Source organism: Lupinus angustifolius, chromosome LG19, assembly GCF_001865875.1.
Source record: "Lupinus angustifolius cultivar Tanjil chromosome LG19, LupAngTanjil_v1.0, whole genome shotgun sequence".
Lineage (NCBI taxonomy): Eukaryota > Viridiplantae > Streptophyta > Magnoliopsida > Fabales > Fabaceae > Lupinus > Lupinus angustifolius.
The window spans coordinates 8,268,191-8,292,584 of record NC_032027.1 but is presented as its reverse complement, the minus strand read 5'-3'; the positions used below and the strand labels follow the sequence as shown (position 1 = coordinate 8,292,584).

The 24,394-nt window shown below is 32.3% G+C and overlaps 2 protein-coding genes across 2 annotated transcripts in view; both read left to right on the top strand.

The window, feature by feature from the left end:
* Positions 1–24,394, top strand: part of LOC109334213 (DEAD-box ATP-dependent RNA helicase 28) — an 87,278-nt gene that overhangs the window by 20,226 nt on the left and 42,658 nt on the right. The window lies entirely within an intron of this gene.
* On the top strand, positions 12,681–21,638 carry LOC109334214 (cytochrome P450 71D9-like). Its single transcript, XM_019569851.1, has 2 exons — positions 12,681–13,660; positions 20,922–21,638. Exons 1-2 carry the CDS (start codon positions 12,773–12,775, stop codon positions 21,531–21,533), a joined length of 1,500 nt encoding a protein of 499 aa, XP_019425396.1. The 5' UTR covers positions 12,681–12,772; the 3' UTR covers positions 21,534–21,638.

The following is a 24,394-nucleotide window of genomic DNA, read 5'->3' as shown; positions in this document are numbered from 1 at the left end:
TTTTAGTGTTTGTCATCATCAAAAAGGGAGATTAAAATGGCAAAGAGTCAAAGGATGCCATTATAATCGACCTATGAATTTTTGATGAAGACAAGGTCTTACATTGAAGCTTGAAACTTGGACATCTCCATAAACAACATACCAAAAACTCAAGCTCATTGTCATAGAATCTAGGATTTCTTTTTTACATTCTAAAGTCCTAAGATGATTGCCTAGTATTGAGTCTTAGGGTAGGTAAACCCAATATGGAAGTGTCTCACAAAGAGTCTAAAATAAAAATCACATAAAATGAGGCATGACATCAACCTATAAATATATGATAATCAACACTCATGCAGTTACATTAAGCATACATGATTTTATGCATAAGGGTTTAATCATTTCTAAAATCATGATTGCATTATCATTCATCATATAGGGTGTTTACCATTTAAAATTGAAAAAACAATTTTTAACGTTTTTAATCGATTAACCCAGTTTGTAATCGATTAAGTGCTGGTGAAATCCTTAATCGATTAAAGAAAATCATAATCGATAATATGGAGTTACAGTAGCTAACCTCCGAGGATTTATGTTTATTAATCGATTAAGTAATCTTTTAATCGATTAAGTCATAACTGGAAATTTGTTTTCAAAAACCTGTTAATCGATTAACATGGAGATTTAATCGATTAATATTTGTTGTGTGAGTTATGAGTTAATTCTGTTATTTTGCAACTGAATTGAAATCAGTTTTAAAGTAATGCTTTTCACACTTTCAAATTAATTATCATGGAGAATCATTGTGAGATCAAAAATTACTAAGAGTAAAGAGAAAAAAAGATTCATTGTGCTAAACTTTTCAAAGCTAATGTGTTGATTCCTTGAAGTTTTTCTTGTAAATCTTTTGAGAGAAAAGAGAGAAAATAAAGGGAGTTCTTTTCATTGTGCTTACACGTTTCATTCATTTGAAAAATACCTTGCATATTTTTCACACTAAGTTCTTAGGGCTGTTTGTAGGATAATTGTGTCAAGGGTTGTAGAAGAGCCGATGGAATTGTCGTTATTCGCACAATCTGGAGTGCAAAGTAAATCGGCGAATTTTAGTAAAGTTGAGGATAATTCTCTTGGTGTGTGGTATCATCAGAAGTTCAGAATTAGGGATCTTCACAGGATAGGGAGTCTTGATTTGATCAAAGAGTGTCAGTTGGGGCCAGATTGTGCGAACAGTATGATATCCAAGTAGGCGTAGATAGAGGTCAAACCGAGCTTGGTGGCTCAATGGTTTCAAGAAGGAAGTTTCTATCTAGGGATATTCGAAGTGTGTTTGTAACTGAATTATATTTCTAATAGTGAAGAAAAATCTCCAAATCAACTCGGAGGCCTGAATGTAGTTTGCAAGTAGACCCGCAAACGAACCAAGATAAAATCCTCGAGCACAATCTTCTCTTTCCATATCTCTTGAAGATTCAGTCTTTACTGTTTTCTGTGTTGAAATTGCATTGTGTGATTAAGTGTTAATTGTTGTGAATCTTTTGATAATCACGAGTTAATATTGAGTTAGTAGAGATCTAGATTCATCATTGTTTTTGCAAAGCAAGAAAACTATTTTTTCAAAAGAATAACAACCAGTATAATCGAATTACATTCTGATTGTAATTGATTAATGTTTTGTCATTAATCAATTAACCATGTTGATAATCGATTAACTGCAGCAGCTTTGTTTTTTGCGCAAATATCGGAAAATTGGGATTAGGGATCCGCTACACCTATTCACCCCTCCCCCCCCCTCTAGGTGTGATCTTACCTCACTGGTACCCAACATCATTTTCAATTTTCAGCATATTAATGAAATTTTTCAATTCACATATTTTCTTTTCAAGATCTAAAATTAACATTTTTCTATTCATGCACTTTTTAGCTAAAATTTTAAGATCTTCATGCATTTCAACATAAGCATCATATAGCATGTCATACGTGGGAAATATATTGGAGTTTGAAATAGAATCGGATGAGTGTACCTCACTAGGCTCAACTTGCTCACTTACTTTGCAAGAATTCAGATTTTGATCCATGAGACAAATCTTGTTTGATTCTTCATCCTCCGGGATGCTTGTTGATGGATCGTTCTCTTTGGGTTCATCCCAAATGATGTATGCCTTCTTAGCTTTGATATCCCGAGAGTCTTTCTTGTGATTAAGTTCAATCTTCTTGGAAGAGGGAGGGAATGTTTACGTCATGCGACCTACGTTCCCTCTCTTGTGCTAAGTTGCTTTGTCTTCGGGATTATTGCTCATTTTGATTAAACTTTCTTTGTCTTCCTTATGAAGCTTCTTGATTTCTCCGTTCTTTCTTAAGTAATTTCTAAATTTGTTCATGAGGAGGGACATAACTTCATCACTTGTATCAGAATCGGGCTCATCATCATCATGTGTCTACTTTTGACTTCTAGAATGTGATTTTGTCGCTTTGAAGGAGGTTCCTTTGATGTTCTCATCCATTTGTTCATCATGTGTCAAACATCTTAATTCCAACTAGTGTTCTTGAAGTTTACCAAATAATGTTGTGAGCTTCATTTGTTCCAAGTCCTTTGACTACATGATGGCAGTCACCTTGGTTTGTTATTTCCTGTCCAAACATCTCAACACTTTAACAGTTAGTCCATGTTTGGAAAATGACTTAGCTAATGCAATGAGATGATTAATAATGAGAGTTAATTGTTTTTTTCAAATCAGAAATAGACTCGTGTGGAAACATACAAAGTAACTCATACTCATGCATCAATGTATTCAAACTATATCGTTTGACCTCACTAGTGCCTTTGTGGATTACTTGTAAAGTGGATCACATATCTATGGCACTATCGCATTGAGAAACTCTAAAGAACTAATAAATCGAAGTGCACTTTTATCTTTTCCTCGTTGGTCAAGAGACTTATAGGTTTCTCTTTCGTTTCCCCATTCACTATATGTAGTAGAACAAAAGGTCCATATTCTATGGGATCCCAAATTTTCGTATCAATAGCCTCAATAAAAATCCCCATTCGGATTTTCCAGTAGATGTACCCCTCGCCGCTAAAAACTGAAGGGCGATCGATGGATGTGCCATCATCACTAAACGGGTTAGAAGAGCTCAAGGTAAAATGCCTAGGATCAACGATCTAAGCGGCTAAGCTAGCACAGCCGTACTAGCTTTGGTACCACTTGTTGGGTCCCACATGGCTCTATCACTCACCTAGATGGGATGAATAGGTGATGTAGTATACAATTACCGTTTCTTGATAAACAAAGAGAAAACACAAAATTATAAAATGTTTAATTGATTATACACAGATTTAATATATTAACTCAATCTGCTATTAATTGATTAACTATACATCTTAATTGATTATTTAGTTCTTATTAGGTGAAAACAGTTTTCTTTTGATCTCCAAGATTACCAAGATTCATCTAAACTTATATGCACTTATTACAGACAATTAAGAACAGTAAATGAACAATATATAATATGCAATTAAAACGTAATTATATGCATATCAAGTTAGGTAAATCAAGTAATGCGAAAATGTAAAAATATAAGGGAAAAAAAGTATGAGATGCGGCTTTTATCCTGGTTCGTTTGCGGGTCCACTTGTAAACTAAATTCAGGCAACCCTTCTGATCTTGGAGGATTTTTCTTCAATAAGGAAATCAAATGTTCGTTACAACCACACTTTCCGTACAAAATGCAAGACACTACTTTCTTGATCTCTATGAACTTGACAATCTTAGTTTGACCTCTATCTCTCGCATACTAACATCTCCTATCTTTTCGCGATTAGGCCCCAGCCAGGTATCGCTCAATACCAAGACCTTTTGCTTCTCGTGAAGACACACCTAACAACAGCTAGGATTTTTCTCAAACATATTCTCTATCAATAGTGATAACAATCACACCAAAATAATATGTTATTGCTTTTGTCTAACAAGTTATATGTGCACCTCAATGTGCAGATTTAACCACTCTTCTCACAATCTAAGAACTCTCACTATGCTAGAATTTATATTAAACAATACACATTTAAAAACACTGATGTGTTGAACGCTGTTAAATATAAGGCGGAAGATAATTAATAACACTTATTTAAGAAAGCAATGTTAAAGGTATTATCTTTTGTTATCTTTAACAGCGTTTATTGAAGCAAATGTTGTTAAAGGTCATACTTCATATATTTAATAGCACTTCTTCAATAAACGATGTTAAAGATATTATCTTTAACAACGCTTATTGAAGAAAGCATTGTTAAATGTGTTATCTTTAGCAGCACTTATCGAAGCAACCGCTGTTAAAGGTCATACTTCATATATTTAACAGCACTTCTTCAATAAGCGATGTTAATGGTGTTATATTTAACAGAACTTCTCCAATAAGCATTGTTATAGGTGTTATCTTTAATAGTGCTTATTAAAGAAAGCGTTATTAAAGGTGTTATCTTTAACAATGCTTATTCAATCAAACGTTTAATGCTTGTTTTAGTGAGTGAGATATTTTCAAATTCAAAAACAAAACCTTACACAATAATACATATCACTCAGTTTATTATTTCACTTACTTTTCTTCTTCTTCTTCTCCATAACTTACTTTTTTTTCTCTTTTGTTTTTAGTTTCTCTCTTCAAGCCAGTTATCAATTTTTGGTTTTTCTCTTTAAGCATAAGGTAAATCGTTATCTTATTTTAGCTTCTTTTTTTTTCTCTTCACTAATAGTGTGATCTTTATTTGTTGCGAAGTTATGCAGCTATGGTGAAGTTATCGATTTTTTTTCCTTTTCAAGCATAAGATAAATCGTTATCTTATTTTAGCTCATTTATTTTTATTTTCACTAATAGTATGATCTTTACATGTTGTAAAGTTATGTAGCTATAGTGTTCTAGGTTTTTGGCTATGATGAACATTGGAGGAGAAAGAGATGAACAATTTTCATAAGATCTCATTACTCATATGTTATTTTATAATGTTGAAATCTGTTAAGGTTGAATGTAGTTGAAGTCGTTGGTGATTTAACAAATCTATTGTAAATGTGGTGGAGTTGGACATGCTTGTCATGTGTTTGACAGAATGTCTGGGAGAGATATTGTCTTATTTAGAAAGTAGACATTTAACATCGCTTGCTTCAATGAGTGTTGTTAAATGTCTACTTTCTACAGCACTACAAAAAGCGTTGTTGAATATAACCTTATCTACTATTGCACTCTCATAGAAAACGTCATAAAAGTGATGTTAAAGAACAATTTTAAGCGTTGTTGTTTTGCTATTATGGCGTAGTGTCTTCTAAAACATCTCACAATTACAAAACAGAAAGTGTGAGATGCAAATATTTCTTTTTAAACAAAATATTTATTCAATAAAGCTCAACAAGTATCTTGTAAAGATTCACCATTTTATTTTCTCAAAAGAACACTTTGAAAATCTCTCTAAAGATATGAAAGTTAGAGCTTAAGATTTCCTAAACAAAAATGTGTAAACTCTTTATTTCGAATATGTGTTCTAACTATATGAATCAATGTTCATCATAATTATTAAGAAATATGAAAAACTTGGGTTAAAATACTATTATGTTTTAAGTTGCAGTTAATCGATTATATCTTAAACTTAATCGATTAACGAGTTCTTGAAAATAACAGAAAACATAAATAGTAACAACCATTAATCGATTAAAACCATACTTAATCGATTAACGATTTCCAAGAAATCAATGATTAATCGATTAAAATATCTATTAATCGATTAATGGTTTTCTATAAATATGTTTCAATGATGTATGAACTTCCTACATGATTTATAAAATAATGATGCATGCCTTTGAATGAAGTATGATTTAAAAACTCTTTTTAAAACATATGATCATGTATGTATGTATGTGCATGTAAATCATGTATGTATGCATGTAAGTCTCATTTTAGTTATGATTGATTTTAGCTTGTGAGATTTCCATTGGGGTTCATCCTAGCCTAGACTCTTACTAAGCAATCATCTTAAGACCTAATAAATATATTCAAGACTTAGTCTCTAGATCTTATTTTGAATGTTTTGCCTTGTATGAACTTGAGTCTTGACTTTATTATTGATACTTGATGTTTGTTGATTTGCCCATCCCTTCAATCTTGTACTTGATCATTAATCATGTTGTCGATCTTTGTCTATATCAAAACATATGTGTCCTTTGTCTTTATCAAAATATATATGTCCTTTGTCTTCATTAAAATATATGTGATGCATGTTTGCATACACACTCTTGCTCATTCATGCATGCTTGCATCTTCAAAGTGTTCATCCAAATATACAATGGAGGATTACTGAAGAAAGTTGTTTATTAAGAATGAGGGTGTAATGGAGATGGAGATAGTGATTCAAATTGTTAACTACATCACGAGATGCAGCTGTAACATTGTGGTTGCAGCAACCGCTGCAACCACATCACACTACATTATGGTTTGACACTGATTCATAATAATGAGGTCGCATCGGATTACACAACAACCACATTGGACCATATTTGGGTTGTATTAGGCCACAAATTAATCGCATCGGGCCGCATTAAACTGCATCGATTTAAAAAAAAAATTAATCACAAAATAATTCGCACCGCAACAACCATAATTCACATCGCAACAACCATAATGACTGAAATCACAATAATAACCACAATTGTGACCTTTTAAAACACTAGCTAGATTTAGGAGATCAATAAGAGAGTTCTTTGATGAGGGAAAGGAATGGGAAGAAGGATATGGATGAAAATTGGTTTTTTGCTTATTTTAGAATGAAATAGCAACAAAAAGGTTTGAGAATGAGATATGAATAGGAATATGATTTTTGTGTTTATCATATTTGTTAGGTCCCACAGGGCTCTACCACTCACCTAGAGGGAGGTGAGTAGGTGATACGGTACACAATTATTGTCGCTCGATAAACACAGAAATTATACAAATTAACACATTGTTTAATTGGTTAATAACAAACTTAATCGATTAAATTATCTGCAGTTTATCGATTATTTAAACGACTTAATCGATTAACTGGTTCAATTACAGCATAAACAGAATTCTTTCGGTCATCCAAGATTACCAAGATTCAACCAAACTTACAAGCAATTCTATAGACAATTAAGAATAGTAAATGCACTATACAGAATATGCAAGTATCGGAGAATTATATGCATGTCAAGTTAAGTAAATCACGTAATGTGGAAATATAAAAAGATAAGGGAAAGAAGAAGAAGAAGACTCGGCTTTTTATCCTGGTTCGTTTGTTGTACAGTGCAAACTACATCTTGACATCCCATTCTGATCTTGGGAGATTTTATCTTCACTATGGAATCTTCAATGTTTCTTACAAACACAATTCTAATACAAGAATCAAGACACTCCTTTGTTGGATCTTAAACCACACTTTCTTGGTTTGACTATCCTAATCGCCTAAAAAAACCTTTCTTACGATCTAGCCAGCCAAGAAAAACGCTTACAACCAAGACCTCTTGCTTCCCATGAAGATACACACCTGACCGCAGCTAGGGTTTTCCCAAATCTATTCTCTTTCTTTGGTGATACAACACACCAAGAGAATGTGTTATTTCCTAAGTCTAACAACAATTCTTCAAGTTACATATGCATCTCAATGTGAAGATTATACAATCTTCTGCGAATCTAAGAACCCATAAAATATCTCACTAATACAGAAAATACAATGTGTGAGATGCACTTTTTCACAGATTTGACAACGAAAGCTCAATGGGTATTTGTAAAGATTCACCCTTTTCTTTTCTTGAAAGAAAACTTAGAAAATATTTCCTAAAGATATGAAAGTTTGAGCTCTAGATTTTCTCAATAATGATTTATAACCTGATGAACCTCCTACATGATTTATAACCTAATGATGATGCAGCATGATTTAAAAATACTTTTTAAATGCATTCAAAACATATGATCATGTATGTATGTGCATGTAAATCATGTATGTATGCATGGTCATGTAAATCATGTATGTATGTGAGTCTCATTTTAGATATGATTGATTTTAGCTTGCGAGACTTTCATTGCGGTTCATCCTAGCCTACGCTCTTACTAAGCAAGCAACTTAGGATCTAATGAAGATATAAACAATACTTAACCCCTAGATCTTCTTTTACATGTTTTGTCTTGTATACTCTTGAGTCTTGACTTTAGTTGATACTTTGTTGTTTGTTGATTTGCTCATCTTCTCAAAACACACTTAAGCACATCTACAAAACACAATTACTTGCTCTTCTTGGGTACCCAACTAAACTTGGGTCCCTTGATGTTAGTAGCTTGGGGATTTTGTTTCATTGTAATCCATATACACTTTCCATTTGGTATATAATGCATTCTAACATTACATACATTTAAAGTATGACCATACAATCCATAATAGAAACAGGTAGGGGATTCAAGATTTGAAATTTTCAGAACATTTACTTGATTCTTGTGAAAAGTGTTATTTGGATGCATATTTTCCAAACTAGATTTAATCCCATCATTTTAATGTGAAGCAAGTAAGTTGTTTGAATTGTGATAACTAAATGTGAATTAGCAAGATTATCATTTAAGACATTTATGTTAATTTTTCATGCAAATGCAATTTTCAGACATAGATGCTACACTTAAGTTAGAAGTACAATCACATGAAGAGTTTGCATATTTAGCATCTAAGGTTTCATTTTCAATTTTCAGCATATCAATGAAATTTTGCAATTCACATATTTTCTTTTTATGATCTAAAATTAACCTTTTGTTGATGAATTGTCCTTTTCGGGTTCAACCCAGATGATATATTGCCTCCTTAGCGTTGATGTCCCGAGAGTCTTTCTTGTAATCTTGTTGCTTTGAAGGAGGTTTCTTTGATGTTCTCGTCCATTTATTCATTGAGTGTCAAACGTCTTAATTCTTGCTCATGTTCTTGAAGTTTGCCAAATAGATTTGTGAGCATCATTTGTTCCAAGTTCTTTAATTCCACAATTGCAGTCACCTTGGGTTGTCATTTTCTGTCTAGACATCTCAACACTTTAACAATTAGTTCATGTTTGGCAAATGATTTATGTAATGCAATGAGATGATTAATAATATGAGTAAATCGTTTATGTAAATCATAAATAGACTTATGTGGAAACATGTGAAATAATTCATACTCATGCATCAATGCATTTAATCTAAAATGTCTGGTCTCACTAGTGCCTTCGTGGATCACTTGTAAAGTGTTCCATATTTCTTTAGCACTATCGCACTGAGAAAATCTAAAGAACTCTAAAGAACTCAATAAACATCCTCATTCGGAATTTCCAGTAGGCGTACCCCTTGCCACTGAAAATCGGAGGGCAGCCGATAGATGCGCCGTCATCGCTAAACGGGTTAGAAGAGCCCGTGGTAAAAGATCCTAGGATCAACAATCAAAGCGGCTAAGCTAGCACGGTCATACTAGCTCTGATACCACTTGTTAGGTCCCACAAGGCTCTACCACTCACCTAGAGGGAGGTGAATAGGTGATACGGTACACAATTATCGTCGCTCGATAAACACAGAAATTATGCAAATTAACACATTGTTTAATTGGTTAATAACAAACTTAATCGATTAAATTATCTGCAGTTAATCGATTATTTAAACGACTTAATCGATTAACTGATTCAATTACAGCATAAACAGAATTCTTTCGGTCATCCAAGATTACCAAGATTCAACCAAACTTACATGCAATTGTACAGACAATTAAGAATAGTAAATGCACTATGCAAAATATGCAAGTATCATAGAATTATATGCATACCAATTTAAGTAAATTAAGTAATGCGGAAATGTAAAAAGATAAGGGAAAGAGGAAGAAGACTCGGTTTTTTATCCTGGTTCGTTAGGTGTACACTGCAAACTACATCCAGGCACATGATTTACATGCACATGCATACATACATTATTTACATGCACATACATACATGATCATATATTTTGAATGCATTTAAAAAGTATTTTTAAATCATGCTGCATCATCATTAGGTTATAAATCATGTAGGAGGTTCATTCATCATTTAAAATATGTTTTAGAAAACTGTTAATCAATTAACAGTTGCGTTAATCAATTAACCCTTGGGCTGGACACGTTAATCGATTAAATGTTGAGTTAATCGATTAAGGTGGTGAAGGTGATAATTGTTTATGTTTTTTGTTATTTTGAAGAAACCTGTTAATCGACTAAGGCTCAATACAATCGATTAAATGCAGTTAAAAACAGAACAATATATTAACCCAAATTTTTCATATCGGTTCATAACTTAACTTTGAAAATAAATCAGAGGGTTAGAACACACTTTTCGAAAACAGAGAGTTTACAAATTATTGAGAAAATCTAGAGCTCAAACTTTCATATCTTTAGGAATGTTACTAGAATAACCTTAGTATCTCTTCGAAGCAAAAAAAAATTATTTTTAACAAAATTTTATGATATACAATACTAACATGTTCTCAATAAAAAGAGAGGTTTCATATGTTAGCACCTCCATATATATATATATATATATATGTTAATCATTGATGAATACACATTGTGTCAAAATGACAATAAATAATTTACACAAGTGTATCCAAAAATAAGTAGCAAAAGTAATTGAATTACACGTTTAAAATATGAAATTATATTATTAGATAAATTATTACAATAAAATGTATTATCTACTTTGAAACAAAAAAAAGCCATCACTACCTACATAATTGTATAGTGACACATATAAATAAAAGTTATTACGGACTATAAGAGTACGAGATGGATTAAGTCATGTTTGTCTCTTACTCCAATCATATATATCGACATAGTCTAATTTTTAAATCTAAATTTAGTTTACCAAACCCAAATATATTTAGGTTCAATTATGATTTAGCCAAATAGGTTAGGTGGGTAAGGTCCAACTTATCATAGTTACAAGAACCTATTTTATTTATAGGATTGTTAATAGTTATTATTATAACATTAGTATATAGTGTTGTCATGAGCTTTTCACTAATCTAATCTCCCAAAAGACTACATATTATTTAGCCTTGCTTGAACTATTCTATCCCCATCAAGGTGTGTAAAGCTGCATAGAATTAATGCTTTCAACACGAACTGCAATGCTTTTAACTTATCACAATTGAGTTATAGATCTTATCCATACTCTCGTCAAACTCAAAAAACCAACTTTATGAATTTTCAATACAAGTTTGTTTAACAGCATAATACAGCTAAAACTTATGTGGTTACAATAACTTAATATATTACTTTTGCTACAAATTAAATGAATTGGTATTTCAATGACTAATTTATCAATTAAAACTCTCCCGTATCGTCCTTAAAGAAAATACCCAAAAAATAAACCCTTTCAAAAACCGTGGAGAACCCATTGAAAAATACGTTTTTTGAATGAAAACAGGTTACCCAATTGAACCAACAAGTTGCAGACATTAATTTTATCCATGAAAAAAACTACATTTTCTTTTCATCCTTTTTTCACATTGCCCAGTAATGTCACTACTGAGGACTAGGGATCTTCCAAGATATTAAAGGCCAAAAGAAAAAGATGAATATAAAAAATACAAGAACATCAAACCATCCTCGTAATTATTGAATAAGAATCAATGGAGAGACAAGTGATAATTTTTACTCATATTTTTAATAGCAAAAATATGATTTTATGGTAAACAAAAAAGTAAAAATATTATTACATGTTGCAGTGTGTGACATTTCCTTCTCCATTAATAGAAATGATCTTTACTCATAATTATTGTACAAAAAAATAATTTCTTAACGTACCAGTTTATAATTATGTTATGTTATTGTTTATATTGAAGGAGGTCGACGTTCCAATTATACTATTTCTTTAATCAGCAATAATGTGACTGATATATATAGTTATTTCAAGGAAAGCTAAGTTTCGCGAAACATTTGTGTCATTTTGCGAGCACTAAAATTTAATTCAATTATCACGACAACTTGTATCACTTTTTGACTCATCTAATATCGCTTAGCAATTTTCTAACACAGCACTAATTGTTTGACACTCACCTTATGTTAATTTATGATAGCAACCACTACCTTAAGGGAGAACATGGATCTTCTATTTATATATAGGATCTCTTTACGTCTCTCCCCAATGGAATAACACTAAATAATATAAAAATATTACTTTAAATTTTTTATTTTTTTTAATAAAATGATATATTTTGATTGGTATGAGACATCATTAAGGACATTAATAAGGATAGAAGATCTTCGGATAAGAATTCTCTCCCAAAAGATCATGTCCTCATGACTCTAATCAATAGCATTTCCCAAAATAATATAAAATGTTAATTTATGTCTTTTATAATTTATTTCCAATTAAGTAACTCATTTTGATTGGTTTGGTATACCATTCGGAATATCAATGGGTACCGGGAGATCTTCTTCCCATGATCTTCAATCTTTAAGGAATACATGTGTTTTAGTTTTTGTCTACATTCTACATGATACCATATAACATATATCATTTCATATTTGTGCTGTATTCATCGATTAAATAAACAATGCATGGGTATTCTAAGAGAATTTTTATACGTTTTACTTTTATTAATGATTAACACATGAATGCCTAATAATTGATATCATGTAAAAAAAACTTACTCATTGTTACATAGACTATTTTCTCATTGTTAAATCAGGAGTGTACGTGTATATAGTATCAATCAAACAAGTGTAATCACCAAACTAAGAAGCATTGATCTATGTTCCACTTCCACCATGGATCTTCAAAGCCTCTACTATACAATCTTTTTCTCCCTTTTCATTTTTATGTACATGACACATAAACTAGTTACAAAGACAAACGTCTCAACTCTAAAATTACCACCTGGGCCATGGAAACTACCTATCATAGGAAACATACATAATCTAGTTGGCTCACTTCCCCATCATAGGTTAAGAGATTTATCAGCAAAATATGGTCCCTTGATGCATCTAATGCTTGGAGAGGTGTCTACCATTGTGGTTTCATCCCCAGATTATGCTAAGGAAGTGTTGAAAACCCATGATCTTATCTTTGCATCAAGGCCTCCAATACTAGCAACAAACATACTAGGTTATGATTCTCAGGGCTTGGCTTTTGCACCTTATGGTGAATATTGGAGACAACTAAGGAAGATTTGTGCAATGGAACTTTTAAGCTCAAAACGTGTCCAATCTTTTCAACCCATTAGAGGAGAAGAACTCGCTAAACTCATCAAACTTATTGATTCAAAAGAAGGATCACTCATAAATCTAAGCAAAGAAGTGACTTCAACATTATCTACAATCGTTTCAAGGACAGCATTTAGCAGGAAATGCAAGAACCATCAAGAATTCATTTCAGTGATTAAAGAAGCCACAGAAGTTGCTGGAGGATTTGACTTGGGAGATTTGTACCCTTCTGCTAAATGGCTTCAACATATCTCTGGGATGAAGCCAAAGCTTGAGAAGCTCCACCATCAAGCTGATCAGATAATGCAAAATATTATCAATGAGCACAGAGAAGCTAAGTCAAGAACCATAGAAGGCCAACATGAAGAAGCAGAAGAAGATCTCATAGATGTGCTCTTGAAATTCAAGGATGCTAATAACTTAACCGATGATCAGATTAAGGCTGTGATCCTGGTAAGCATATATTTGCATATTCAAGTACTTATTATTATGTGTTGATAACATGAAATGTGTTATCTATATTCTGTAGAAAAGGCGGGGGAATATCGATTGTAGAAAAGATGGTAAAATCATGGTTTAGATGTATTAAATATTGGCTTAAAAGAAAAAGAGAATGATGTGGCAAAAGAAGTGGCTATGATGAAACATTCTTGTGGCCAAGTAAAATGAGTGGCTATAGTGTAACCTCTTTTGTAGCCAATGAGAAGAAGAGGTTGTGGTGAAGCATCTTTGTTTTTGGCCATAGGATCCTCAAGGCTTTGGCTATAAATAGGAATGCTCCAAGCCATTGTAAGACACACCAATATTCTAGCCTTAGTGCATATTCTCTCTTCTTCTCTTGTTCTAATATTGTGAGGAATATTTTAGTGTTTAAGATATAAGTGAGTGAGAGTGATATTGGGTGTACTTGGGTTTTGGGAAGTGAGTGAAGAACTGTAATATAAAATCTTCCTCAATCCTTAATGGAGTACCCTCATTTATCTTGATTACAAAAGATTGGGCTAAGCCGAACAAAACAAATCTAAAAAATAGGAGTAGAATCTCCCATCCATGGCCATGGGTATCGGACACGGCTGGGTCGTGGATTGTGGCTCATTGACTTCAAGTTGTTTCTCTTTGATCCAGGCTCCAATGGGACTACTTTTGGCCCTTCAATTGGTCTTTGCATAACCTTAACACTGAATTTCATCTTCTTATACCCAATCTCTATTCTTTTTGGCCTCAATCCTTCCAACCTGCATAACATAGTCAAAAACACCCGCTCAACCCGAACAAAGAGAAATAAAAGCTAAAAATAATCTTAAAGTCTTAATTATGTCCTAAAATGCAAGTTAAATGCAATGCAAAAAAGACATAATTTCACATTCATCAAATTCCCTTAAGCTTATCTCTTACTTGTCATCAAGTATTATGTTTAACTTTCACAATCATGTATGAATGACGATATAAAAATCATGACTCAAAATAACCAGCAATCTCATGATAGTTTTAAAACAATCCAGACAATAAGAAAATATAATCGTAAACAAATTTAATTCAATATAAGTATTTGAGTCATAATAACTGCATGAATTATGATCATTCTTCTCTCATCACTCTCATGTGTTTAAAGGTCATAATATTTTGCTCAAAAAAATCATGAAAGTAAATTACCATATATCATCACTGACTTTATTTGAATAAATGCAAAAATCAAGAGGTCTTTAAATGATTGAATTAGGACCAAGGTGAATGATTTAAGGTGGATAGATAAACAAATTGTAATTCAAATGGCTTACAATTGTTTCCCAAAATACTCAAACTTTTTAGACATCTGATTGAAGCATTGAGATTGTCTTAATAGGTTTTACTTTCTCATATGATCCATTTTTTATCAACCCATCTCTTTACAACATCTTTTTTCAAATCTTTCTCTTTTAGTGTATTTTGTATTTCCTTTTCACTTTTTTCTTTCTTATCTTCTCTCTTTTTTGATTAATTCTTATGATTTTCAAAAAGAGAAATGCTGAAAAATATTCTTTTTTCACCTTTTTTATACATTCTTTCGTTACACATGGTTTTTTACCTTTTCCTTTGCTTCAACCAAACATCACAATTTACCTCAAAACCCTCATTCGAATAGCTATGAAAAATTAGTAAATTTCAAGCTCTATAATAGGCAACTAATGGGCTTTCAATGGTTATAGCAAGTGGTTCAAGGTCAAAAAAAATCATAATTGCTTATATCATTTTAATGCATATAAAAAGACTTCAATTTTGAAACGTTCACAAATCGAGTTCTAGAATGTACAATTATAAAAAATTATGTACTCATGAAAGAAAGAGGGTTTTCATGTAATTGTCAATTCAAATCAGAACATTTATTGTGTTTGACTCAAGTTTCTCACATTTGGTACAGTCAGCAATAATTATGAAACAAGAACTTTTATTAAACCAAATTTAATTCACAATTTTCATATCTATTGTCTTTCATGTAATTATTTTTTCACGAGATTTTTCAAAAGAGTCACAGATCAACAATCATCATTCATGAATAATTTTTTATTTAAAGTAGACAGACAACAAACAAAACAAAGCAGTATAAAGATGAAATATGAAACTTATGCCATATGCATGATAATATAAATATTCAACCTAAATTTTTTTTAAATCTATATGGTATGTATGATATGAATGAACTATCTAAACGCAAAACCCCCCTCGACCTTAGAAATTTACATTGTCTCCAATGTAAAAATCTATACAAGAAGATAAAGAAAAAGAAAACTTACAGACTAGGTAGGAAATGTCTATGGCTTATGTACTAATTATAAGTGGTCGGCTTCATTGAGTGTAGTGAAAGTACCTACAAAAGAAGAGAAAAAAGTCACAAATGGCCTATAGGCCCAAGATGGACCAGGTGCAAATACTCGTTCTAAAGGGGCAGCTAATAAGTGTGGTCATGATAGCACTTTTCCTTGTAAATTTTTAATTTTTTTCTAGAGTTTATGATTTTTTTTGTGACTAACACTATATATCCCCTAAGAAGGCTTCAAACTTAGGGAGGTACTAAAATCGATACTAACACTAAACTAAAAAAAGTACATTCAGTGTGGGTTGCCTCCCACGAAGCGCTCGTTTAACGTCATTAGCTTGACAGTTGATCCTTGTGCATCATACAGGATCCCATTGACTCATACCCGAAAGTAAAGGGAGTGTTTTTACTTTCAATTTAGGTACTTTCCTTTTCTCTCAATCATCAGATTTAGCTATAACCCACAAGTTTTCCTCTTGCGCGCTATAGGGGAATGTTGAGCTTGCATTTACGAATTCATTAATCTCAGTCACTTCCTCATAAAAATTTGAAGTGTCACATTCTAGCATACGTCTCTCCAAGAGATCCTCGGGTTTCACTTTAGCCACATCCTCTTTCGCGACTTGGTTCAGCATATCAACCTTGCAATATGAGTCGTCAAGAGAAGGTTGTTTAATACATTTTAGCAATATCAAATTCAACATTCTCATCTCATATGCTTGTGGAAAGTTCTCCATTTTTAACATCAATTATAGCACCAAAGGTAGCCAAAAATGGTCTACCTAGATTGAATGGGATTTGTGCATCTTCTTTCATCTCTAGTATTACAAAATTTGTTTGAATAAAAAATATTCCAACTTTGATAGGAACATCATCCAAGATGCCGATAGGAAATTTAACTCACTTGTCCTCTAAATGAAGTGATATAGTATTGGATTTTAGTTCGCACATATCCAAATTTTTTACACACAAATAAGGGTATGAGGCTCGCACTTCCCTCTGTCACATGAAGCACGGTCGGAATTAGTGTTACCAATTAAACATGGGATAGAGAAACTACTAGGATCTTTTAGTTTATGAGGCAATTTATTTTGAATTAACGCATTGCACTCCTCAATTAGAGCAATTGCTTCATTAGTCTTCTCTTTTTAGATAGAATATCCTTAAGAAATTTCATGTATGCATGCATCTCCTGCAGTACCTCAGTGGTATATAATTTCTTAACGGTATCTAAGAATTTCCCATATTTCTTTTCTAATGTTGCCTTTATAAATCTCTAGGGAAAAGGGATTGGTGGTACATATGGTAGTGAAGCTACATACTTAGACACCTTTTCAGCATTTTGTCTCCCTTTAGGGAGTTGTATCTCAATATTTTTCTCTTCCACTTGTGTATCATTCTCAGTTTGAGGAACATCCTTGAGTTCCTTCCCACTCCTTAAGTGGACAGCCTTATAATGTTCATTATTTATATTTTTCTCTATATGTCCTAGAAACGTCCATATTTACATATTAAAGTTGTTAGCTTGTAGGGAAATTTGTGTTTCTAACATTTTCATTGATAGTCAGATTTTTATCTTATAATGCAAATCATTTAACATATTTTAAACATTTTTATTAATCGTGATTTTATCCTCTTGAAATTTATTAAATTTAGCAAATAATTTTTCTTGGCATTCCATTATTGTTATAAGAGTGGGGTCAATAGGAGAATATTGTACTTGTGGAAACTGTGTTGTAGGTTTCCTATTACCTTGTTCATCCTTATGTTGATGATTAAGAGTATTGTTGCTCCTCCATGTAAGGTTGGAATTTTTCTGCCTGTATGCTGGGTTGAATTGATGTTCGTTCTTCTGCTTAAAGTCATAGTAATTGCATGATACAGGTTGTTCATTGGCTCAAACTCCATGTACATGTTTAATGAATTATTTGCATTCAGACCACTCATGCCCTTTTTCTCCATATCCCTCACATGTTGCAGTTATAGACTCCAATATTATTAGCATGATATATTTCTAGCTTTCCAACCTTCAAGAAAGGTTCTCCAGCGTGGAAATTACCTTTTCCATTTGATTTCCTGAATATTGTGCCCTAGATTCTTTCCTTGGATGATGTCTCATCTCATTCGCTCATTGGTGATGATTGGAAATCATATTCACTATGATCTTTAAAGTACCATCAATTTATTTGCACATGAAGGCACTACCTGCTGAAGAGTTCATCAATTGTTGTGATGGAAAGTCTAGCCTACTGTAGAAGTTTTGAAACACCAGCATCCATTGTGGAATACCATGATGAAGGCAAACTTCAATAAACTCATTTAATTTTTACCAAGCCTCATCATTGACTCCCAATCCTTTTGACTGAAGTTTTGGATGGGGTGCCTATAGTGCACAGTTTTGGAAGGAGGAAAGTGTTTGTTGAGAAAAGTCTCCTCCAAAGTTCCTCATATTGCTTAAATTTCAACATTTTGATTTCTTAGTCACGTCTTAGCTCTGTCTATAAGGGAATATAGAAACATGTCAAGACGAATGACATCATCACAATCCCCATGGGTCCTTACAGTCTCGCATAATTCCAAGAACTTATCAATATGGACATTCAGATCATCATGAGCTCCTCCTCCAAATTGGTTTTACATCACCATTTTGATGAGAGCATATGGCAAAGAAAAGTTCTATGCCTCAGTAGTGGGGTGGATTATTCCAGGCCGTGAAATATGAGCAATAGGGTTGCATAGTCGCAAAGTGGTTTTTCATCTCGTTCGGTCATTCTTTGTACACGCGTTCGTCTTTCTCTTGATCTTTCTCTTTGTTGTCTTCTTCTTCTACGGAAAGTCTTTTATAGCACTGAGTAATAATTCAAACATTGCATAAACCAAATGGACAACCTGCAAAGGTACCAAGAAAAAGGAAAACGTGTAATATACTAGAGTAAATTAATGAATTAATTGAACCCGACAACAGCGCCAAAAAACTATAGGGCAAATTGCACGTGCATGACTATGTCATCATGTAATAAAACATAGATCCTATGAGGACTGAAAAATTATTTTGATTGTAATAATTAGTTTATACTTAACTCAAATAGGAATTAAAAGTTAATTTAGAACAATTGAATAATTGACTAGAAAAATTATGAAAATAGTAAAAAATTATTGAAATCTAATTTAGGAATAGTTCCCAAGATAAGGGCTATCACTTTTACACTCGCAAATCATTGTTTTGCTCTTTTTCATGAACTTTAAGTTGTGAGGGTGAATTGCTCTTTGATATATGTTATCCTCTCTCGAGCTCTGACACGTGTACTCAATTGAAGTCGCTTTTACTCTCTTTGTACGGTTATCAATTGAATCTTTTACTTATATATTTCTATCCAATCGCTTTGTAGCAACCGAAGGTGAATTCCAGAATTCCACGAGAATTCTAAGACTACTCTCGTGAATTAGGATTTTAGTTTGAATAACTGAATGGTTGGACAGTTAGGTTCACTTCTAGATCCTTCCCCAATGTATCTAAGATGTGTAATTTGTTGGTTAGACAACTCACACGAATAAAACTGAGTTTAATGATTCAAATCACAACACTTCATGAAATAGAAGTAAGAACAAGTGTTTATTGAATGTAAAAAGGCGTAGCCACAATCTTATAAACAAAAGGAATTACTCATTCATGATGAGGAAGAGAATACCAAATTCTAAATTAAAGAATTGTAATGTAAAAAATCCAACAATCCTTGAGGGAGAACCCTCATTTATCCTAATTACAAAAGATTGGGCTAAGCCCAATAAAACAAATCTAAAAAAATAGGAATAGAATCTGTCATCCACGGCCATGGGTGTCGGACACGACCTGGCTATGGACCGTGACGCCTTTGCTTCAAGTTGTTTCTCTTTGATCCAAGATCCAAGGCGACTTCTTTTGGCCCTTCAAATAGTCTTTACACAGCCTCAACACTGAGTTTTATCTTCTTATACCTAATCTCTACTCTTTTTGCTTCCATCCAACCTGCACAACATAGTCAAAAACACTTGCTCACCCGAACAAAGAAATAAAAACTAAAAAACAATCTTAAAGTCCTAATTATTTCCTAAAATGTAAGTTAAATGCAATGCAAATATAACATAATTTCACACTCAATAAAATCCCACAAGGCTAAACAAAGTACCTTAGTATTATGTGTTGATAACTTATGAAATGTGTTATCTAAATTATGGAAGACAATTTGGTTGTTATTATAAGTGGCCATTTATAGTAAGAATATAACAACTTATAAGGAAAAATTATATTTCAACATAAAAAAACAAAAAGAAGTGAACAAGCAATTGCATCACACATTAATTATTTTTAATTGTTTAGTCATGGTTAAATTGGATACCAATATTTAGATGTCTTTGTATAAAATTTATTTGGAATACATCAAACATCATATATGATAAAAATGTGTTACTAAAGCTTAAAAGAAATTTACTTTAAAGTTATAAGACTCACAATATTATATGAGATTGAATGCTAGGCATTAAAACATTAATGAAATAGTAAACTCAAGTTTGGAGAGAGAGAATGTTGTGTTGAATAAGTAGGCACACTAGACAATATAGATTAAGAATGAATTGATTATGCTTTGAGTAATATCTATGGTAGAAAAGTTGGTAGAATAATGTCTTAAATTTGGGCATCTGTAGATGAAATCATTGAAAGCCCATATAAGGATAGTAGATCAAATACATGTTAGTCCAATTTCTATAGCGACAGAGGAAGGGCAAAAAAATATACGCAAAATGATTATATGAAAGATTTAGAAATCAATGTTTTACAAGTGAGTATTATTTATAACAGAACGTTATGATATTATTCTCGTATATCCAACTACGCTTAGGACATATTTGGTTGTCGTTGTTTATCTCAAAATTTCTTTGTAGGATATCTTTGGTGGTGGAAGTGAGACATCAGCTACTACTGTAGTCTGGGCAATTACAGAGATTATTAAAAACCCAAGAATAATGAGGAAGGCACAAGATGAGGTGAGAGAGGCATTTGATAAAGAAGGAAACCCCAATGAAGGAGGTTTGGAGAAACTAGAATATTTGAAATCAGTTGTGAAAGAGACATTGAGACTACACCCTCCTGGTGCTCTTTTGCTTCCAAGAGAATGCACACAAGCTTGTGAGATCAAAGGATATCATATACCTTTGAAAAGCAAGATCATAGTTAATGCTTGGGCAATTGGAAGAGATCCAAAATATTGGACTGATCCTGAGACTTTTTATCCTGAGAGGTTCAGTGTTAGTTCTTTTGATTATAAAGGAACTAATTTTGAGTACATTCCATTTGGTGCTGGTAGAAGAATATGTCCAGGTATAATATTTGGTTTGATAAATGTTGAGCTTCCACTTGCAATGTTGTTGTATCACTTTGATTGGAAACTTCCTATTGGAATGAAAAATGAAGAGTTGGACATGACTGAGACATTTGGTGCAGCAGTTAGTCGAAGAAATGCTTTATACTTGGTTCCCACTGCTTATCATCCTTAACTACTACTCCAGCTTTAAAATCAGAAGCAACAAACATGTTGCTAATTCTATTAAGTGTTTCTTTAGATTTGCTTACTTAAGTTGATCTCAAGAAAGTTATGTATTGATGTTAATTGAAATTTCCACTTTATTTTCATGTTGTGTGTTTTTTATTAGTACGTTGAAGTAACATGTTTGCACATGCACATCTTATGCTAATACTTTTTTTGTCATTCGTTATACAAAATCTCGTCAAGGCAATCTTATGGTCTCTCAATGCGACTTATCCTTGGTTTCCAGGTCCTAGATCCACCAACATATGTTATACTTACATCAAAAACAAAATTGATAAAATTAATATGTTCTTCTTCATTATCTAACATTGACACAGTCACGAATCCAAGACCCGGGAGCAGAGTGTACAACATATATTTAAAATTAAAATAATAAATATTATCATATATTAAAAGATAAAAACATTGATGTCAAAATTACAAATTTTAAATATAGTTAATCAAATAAATTACATACTTCAAAATTGATATCTAGGTGACTTCATATTTTGAAATCGTTGAATGATCAATCCATTGTTAATGTTGTTGAACACATCTCGTTCAATATAAGTCACTAGACAATCATTTATCCATGCATCTACCGTTCTACTATACAACCTATTTTTTACAATCTTCATAGCTGAAAACATTTTTTTTATGGTTGGAGTGAAAACAATGAAAGTTTATTGCTAACTTCAAAAGAATATAAACTAATATGTAAATATGTGTCTTTCACTTTTAACAAACTTCTCTAAAAGATTGTTGATTTCTTTCAAATATTATATCAATAATATAAATTTTAAGTTGATTATCAAACATCACAAAATCAGTTGAACAATTAATAGATACATGTTTAGTTAATAATTAATGGAAACAATGTTAAATATATAATAGAAATAATAAATTAAAAATAATAAAGCAGCAAACATACATAAAAAAATATAGGTAATTTATAACTTTTTTTATAAAAAACCAGGGTGTGCATTTGCACACCCTTAATTCAATGTGGCACCGTCCCTGCATTGACATATGGCACATTTTTATTAGACAGGAATATTTTATGTTTCGAGGAGCCATATTTACCAACCATTTAAAGAATTAATAACTATGTTTACACATATTTTTGAAACAAGGACCAGCTACTATCACTTAAGTATTTAGAACAAAGACATGGTGCAATTTTCTATAGTAATGAGGATGAATCCTCAAATCAAATAAAATTGGAACCAGTAGTGGTGACAATGACATGCATCACGATGGGCGTTGACTTTATAGTAGTCTACGAGATGAGAAGAATTTTCCATACACGAGCTCAAAGCTTGAAACACCTCGTCTCTAAATCAATTGGAATAGATATATTTTCATAAAATATAATGTATTATGATATTCATAATCTAGAATCCTTGATTAGCATGCCTTGCTTATAATCAGAGAGAATTGGTTCCATGACATATTTGGTACTTCCAAAATCCTTCATTAGCATGCCTTGTGAGGTTGGAGTCAAAGGGAACCATAACATTGGAGACTGGGCTTAAGGAAGTAAATGTGTGTCATGACTCGTCTATAAAAAAAAATTAGTGATATAAGATTGAACCTATAACTAGTATTAGAGTCAATTCTAATTATGGTGACGGTGGCACTAGATGTTAGGTTTAACTAATTAAAGTTTCATTCTAACTAATAATTTTGACGAAGTAGTAAACACTTAATCATGTCGATATTAGAATTGAAAGGGATTCAAATTCAAAGATAGAGATTTCAGATTGAGAGTCTACAACCTACAACATATTCTTATGATCTTTGATTTAATGTGAAAGGATGGTTTTAGAATAGGAAAACAATGGTGGATCATGGGCAAGAATGAACATGGGCCTTATTCATATGAGTAGAAGATTTGTAGGGTGAAATAGTAAAACACATAAAATTGGTGCTAGTGTGTAACACCGTGAATTTTTTGTGTATGTTTTATTAATTATTTATTTTAACAATGATTAACTTTAGAAATTAATCGGTGTTGAATTACACTAAACCCGTAGTTGAGTGTTAGTTTTAATTTGTGATTTCCTATTTTGTGGTAAATTTTCGTAATTTCCTGTGACAGAAAATTTTGACTTGTTGCGGGGCCGAATTCGGCCCAATAATGTGTTTTTGAGTTCCTTACCTCGGAGTCGAATTCCGATTGCGTCATTGGCTTTGAAATATTATTTCGAGTCAAGATAGACATCAAGTTTGTCCAGAACGCATTTCTAATTATTTTTCACTCTGAACTTCGTGTTTCGAAGTTCTAACCGTAAACCGAAATTGGGAGATTTTTATTATCCGACCGGGTATTAGCCGACAATATTCGGGAATGGTTTAATCGAGAATGTGTCATCTAAAAGGTCACATCACTTTCATGTAAGAAGCTTGCTTGTTAAACAAGCAAAAGTACATATCCTCTTACACAAAATCCCCTAAATTACTCAACAAATCCTCTCACTCCATAATCATTAGACACATCACATATGCTAGTCTAAATCTACTTACTTTGCATTAAATTTTATGATTTGATGAGGCTGAGGCTCTCCTACAAATATCTCACCTCATTCTCTCATTTTTACACTAAATTTCCTATACAAACTAAGGTAGTCTTTTATTTTCTCTTCTTCATCTTGTTCTCATACTTCATAGAAAGTTATGAGCTTTTATTATGTTGTTCATAAAGTAGAGTTTATATTTGTTCTTTAAGTATTTTATGAAGGCATAACTAAAGAGGATGATAATAAAATCATATGAACTTTTATGTAGTTTTTGACCTTTGTAAATCTTGAAATTTCTTCCTTGTTCTTA

What these genes read in the sequence shown, in the direction of transcription:
- LOC109334214 (XM_019569851.1), top strand. Translation starts at nt 12,773, where the DNA reads ATGGATCTTCAAAGCCTCTACTATACAATCTTTTTCTCCCTTTTCATT. An exon ending in AGATTAAGGCTGTGATCCTG is followed by an intron (nt 13,661 to 20,921) that starts GTAAGCATATAT and finishes ATTTCTTTGTAG; the next exon opens with GATATCTTTGGTGGTGGAAG.